The 5,000-nt window shown below is 39.6% G+C and overlaps 1 protein-coding gene across 1 annotated transcript; it reads left to right on the top strand.

The window, feature by feature from the left end:
* The first annotated feature begins 2,672 nt into the window (after window positions 1-2,672).
* LOC137651741 (protein FAM200C-like) lies at window positions 2,673-4,755 on the top strand. Its single transcript, XM_068384961.1, has one exon. It carries the CDS (start codon window positions 2,977-2,979, stop codon window positions 4,753-4,755), a length of 1,779 nt encoding a protein of 592 aa, XP_068241062.1. The 5' UTR covers window positions 2,673-2,976.
* The last annotated feature ends 245 nt before the right edge of the window (window positions 4,756-5,000 follow it).

Genomic DNA, 5,000 nt, shown 5'->3' with positions numbered 1-5,000 from the left:
CAGAAGAATTTAAGGTGAAAACTGAATAAAAAAAATGTAAGAGCAATTAATCAGTAAGCTAAGACGATACTGTAAAGCGTATAATTGATTTCTGAAACATTCGAAAAGTGTTATGATTTAAGACATTGCTGGTCTTTCTTGCCGTGAAATCTTTATCGGTTCATTTCAGTCCGTCCAGAGACCTTTTGCCCTGAGCTAATTATACCCAAGCCCTCCTTCAATCCCTAGGTCTCAGGACGTCTTTATTCGTAATTCGCTGATTCATAATTTCCCAGTTTTTTCCAGAACATAATTTTCATCCAGCAAGTTGTATTCGTTCTTTCATTCACAAGTGCGGATGTCTTTCAAGCACTTCAATTCAAGCCTCCTAACCCTGCCAATTGCGATAGTGGTATCAACTCTTGTACCTGTTGCGATTATTAGCAAAATGTGTCTTTCGGTATAGAGTAAATTTACTTTTCCCATTGGATTCTGGTTCCCATTTTATAGCTACACGTCCCGTTATTCCATGTGGTTGCAATTATATGCTTAAATCTTCTCATGGGGAGAGTTCTTTTGCTTGAGGGTACACTCGGGCACATTATGCTATCGATTTATCTACCTCTTATTTTGTTAAAGTGTTTATAGTTTATATATGAAATATTTATCTTGATATTGTTACTGTTCAAAAACTATTCTATTTCAAGTACTTTTCTTATTTCCTGGTTTCCTTTCCTCACTGGGTTATTTTCCCTGTTGGAGCCCCTGGGCTTATAGCATCCTGCTTTTCCAACTAGGGTTGTAGCTCAGCAAGTAATGATAATAACATTGTATGGGTAGTACGTTGGCCAGGGCACCAGCCACCCGCTGAGATACTAACGCTCGAGAGTTATGGGGTCCTTTGGCTGGCCAGACAACCTACTACATTGGATTACGGTTACGGTTCTTTTTCCCTTTGCCTACACATACACGGAATAGTCTGGCCTATTCTATACACATTCTCCTCTGTCCTCATACACCTGACAGCACTGAGATTACCAAACAATTCTTCTTCCCCTAAGGGGTTACTGTAGTCTCATTGTTCAGTGGCCCGTTTTTTCTAGGTAAGGGTAGAATAGACTCTTTAGCTATGGTAAGCAGCTCTTCTAGGAGAAGGACACTCCAAAATCAAACCACTGTTCTCTAGTCTTGGGTAGTGCCATAGCCTCTGTACCATGGTCTTTCACTGTCTTTGGTTGGAGTTCTCTTGCTTGAGGGTACATTCGAGCACACTATTGTATATTTTTTCTCTTCTTGTTTTGTTAAAGTTTTGTATTTTATATGGGAGATATTTATTCAAATGTTTCTGTTCTTAAAATATTATATTTTTTCTTGTTTCCTTTCCTCACTGGGCTATTTTTCCTATTGAAGCCCCTGGGCTTTTAGCATCCTGCTTTGTGGGAGTCAAGTTTTACTCATTTGGCTAGTAAATGTCATTTCCTTTGATAATAATAATAATAATAATAATAATAATAATAATAATGTGTGCATTCTGGTTTATATTCTGGCAATCGTTGTCTCTATCGCAGTGGTTCTTAACCTGGGGTACCTGTACCCCCAAGGGGTACGAAACCTTAAGCTTGGGGGTACGAGACATGATAGCCAGTGCAATGGTAGCTACTGTATATTTACCATGAGAAAGCAAAACGTATTTTCCAAATATTCCTCTTACTATAATTGTCTAAATTATTTTTTTTAAGTTAGCGCTGCAAACAATTTTCTTATGTTTTTTATGGTTTCATATACGTTTTCTTGATGTCTCGTACGGTTCGTGTTCGCGTTGTTCCTGACTCTGAAACATGCTGCATGTGCACTGTGCTGTGTGTAGTTGAGTTTTCTTGATGTCTCGTACGGTTCGTGTTCGCGTTGTTCCTGACTCTGAAACATGCTGCATGTGCACTGTGCTGTGTGTAGTTGAGTTTTCTTGATGTCTCGTACGGTTCGTGTTCGCGTTGTTCCTGACTCTGAAACATGCTGCATGTGCACTGTGCTGTGTGTAGTTGAATTTTCTTGATGTCTCGTACGGTTCGTGTTCGCGTTGTTCCTGACTCTGAAACATGCTGCATGTGCACTGTGCTGTGTGTAGTCGAGTTTTCTTGATGTCTCGTACGGTTCGTGTTCGCGTTGTTCCTGACTCTGAAACATGCTGCATGTGCACTGTGCTGTGTGTAGTCGAGTTTTCTTGATGTCTCGTACGGTTCGTGTTCGCGTTGTTCCTGACTCTGAAACATGCTGCATGTGCACTGTGCTGTGAGTAGTCGAGTCAATGTGAACAGTGTAAATTGGGTCTGCATTTTGTTTGTGTTCGAGTTGTTGATAGTATTGAGGTGAATTACTGGTGAGTGTGTCATTTTTTATTTGTGAAATGTAATTTTTGGATTATCATTTTATTTGTCACAATATGTTTTTTAGTGTGGTATAACTGTAATATTGTCAAGAATAGATGCATAATTGATAAAAGATATATAATTTTGAAGGTACTGTTATGTGCAGGAGGATGAATATAGTGGACATAGGGATGGCTCGACCAGGGTGAGCGGTCGGGGATGAGTTGGTCAAAAAATGGTCTGACTTGGTCAAAAACTGGTATGTGTTGGTCAAAGCATGGCTTGAGTTGGTCAAAATATGGCTTGAACTGGTAAAAAAATTCCTTTGGTAAATAAATGACCTGGATTGGTCAAACAATGGCCTGAGTTGATCAAAACAATCCCTTGAGTTGGTAAAAAAAATGTCCTGAGAAGGTCAAACTGTCCTGAGTTGGTAAAAAATGGTCTCAGTTGGTAAAAAAATGGCCTTACCCTCCCAATATAACATACACTTCGAGCCATCCCTGGGTGAACTGTGTATTGTGTTGGTGGTGATACGTTATTTTATATCGATTGTAACATGTTGTAACGGTTATAACATCCAGGCCTGCATCTTTCCAGGTAGTATAGGTGTGATCAAGATTTAGTAACTATGTCTAAGAAACGCAAGTGGAACGACGACTACATTCGTTATGGTTTTACCTGTATGACTGAGGCAGATGGAACTCAACGACCACAGTGCATCTTCTGCAGCACAGTCTTTGCAAATGCAAATCTCAAACCATCAAGACTCAATGAACACTTCAACAATCGGCATGGAGGCACAGATGCTGGACATGACTTAAAGAGCTTGAAGATCAAGCGGGAACGATTTGATCGTAGTGGTACCCTGTCAAAGCTAGGTTTTGTACCAGTTGAGAAACCTTTATTGCAAGCATCTTATGAAGTTGCCCTTTTGTGTGCAAAGAAGAAAAAAGCTCACACTATCGCAGAGGAGCTTGTTAAACCTTGTGCATTAGAAATGGCAAAAATAGTGTTAGGGACAGAAGCTGAAAAGAAGCTTAAACAGATACCTCTGTCAAATTACATTATTCATTCAAGGATTCATGATATGAGTCATGATGTCTTGCAGCAGGTGATAACAGACCTGAAAGCTAGTCCTGTCAGAGTGAGTATTCAGCTGGACGAGTCAACTGACGTTAGTTTTTGCAGCCAGTTGATGGGATTTGTTCGGTATGTGAAGGAGAAAGAAGTGGTGGAAGAATTCTTATTTTGTAAACCTCTGAAAACTACTGCAAAAGCAACTGATGTGTTCAGTCTTGTGAAAGAGTTCTTCATGGAACATGAAATGACTCTCAACATGTTTGGTTCAATTTGCACTGATGGAGCCCCTGTCATGCTTGGAAATAAATCAGGCTTTGCTACCCTAGTGAAAAAAGAGGTTCCCCATGTAACTGTCACTCACTGTGTGTTGCATCGTCATGCACTTGCTACAAGGACGCTGCCAGAAAAATTTAAAACTTTCTTATCAGCTTTTGTGCGTGCTGTAAATTTCATCAGAGGACAGGCAGTGAATCACCGTCTTTTTGCATCTTTTTGTGAAGAAATTGGAGCTGAGCACAGTGTTCTTCTTTACCACACAGAAGTGAGGAGGCTTTCCCGTGGCAGGGTACTTACACGTGTATTTGAACTTCATGAAGAAATTATGCAATTTCTTAGAAATCAAGGCAGTGAAATTGCTGACCATTTTGAAAACAGGGAGTTAATTTTGTCTCTGGCATATCTGGCAGATATATTCATGCACCTCAATGAACTGAATGTCTCTATGCAAGGAACAGCGATGAATATGATAACTGCCAGAGAAAAGTTATCTGCCCTCACCAAGAAATTTCCAATGTGGATAAAGTGCATTGAAAGTGGAAATTTTGCAAACTTCCCTTCTCTTGATGAGGCTGCTAGTGCTGAAGAGGAGCTGCCCATCCTGAGTGAAGTAAAAGAACATTTGCAAGAACTGATTCAGTCCTTTCAATGGTATTTTCACCTTGAAGAAGGTTGTGTGGCACAAAGATGGATACGGGATCCATTTATTTTCAACCTTAATTCCATGGATGATAATGATATCATGAAAGATGATCTTGTGGAGTTGCAGACTAATGACAGAATCCGAATGGAGTTTGAAAAAATGCAACTGGATATGTTTTGGTGTGCACAGCTCCAAGCATTCCCACAGTTAGCAAGGAGAGCTTTGGAGGTCCTCGTGCCATTTGCAACTACATACTTATGTGAGGCAGGTTTTACAACGCTCCTACACATCAAAACAAAAGCCAGAAACCGTTTGGATGCAAGTGATGACATGCGTCTGGCACTTTCAAAGAAAGAACCTCGTTTGAACAATATCATTAATGAGAAACAACAACAAAAGAGCCACTAAAAATGTGTTGGTGTGCACTATGTAGTAAAACTCATTATTATTCATTGTATCCTACTAATTGACACTTTCCATTTGAAATAAAAAAAGTACCTTTCTCCTGTAATTGAAAATATAATAATTTATCAGCAAGGTTTGTTTCACCAATCCTTTGCATATATTTGTATTGTATTTACATTGGATGGGGGTACGAGAAAATTTTCTGACATATCAAGGGGTACGGGCACTGAAAAAGGTTAAGAACCACT

This window comes from Palaemon carinicauda, chromosome 13 (assembly GCF_036898095.1).
Source record: "Palaemon carinicauda isolate YSFRI2023 chromosome 13, ASM3689809v2, whole genome shotgun sequence".
NCBI lineage: Eukaryota > Metazoa > Arthropoda > Malacostraca > Decapoda > Palaemonidae > Palaemon > Palaemon carinicauda.
This window is presented reverse-complemented; position numbering and strand designations above follow the sequence as displayed.

Coding starts and splice junctions, on each gene's coding strand:
- LOC137651741 (XM_068384961.1), top strand. CDS start 2,977: ATGTCTAAGAAACGCAAGTGGAACGACGACTACATTCGTTATGGTTTT.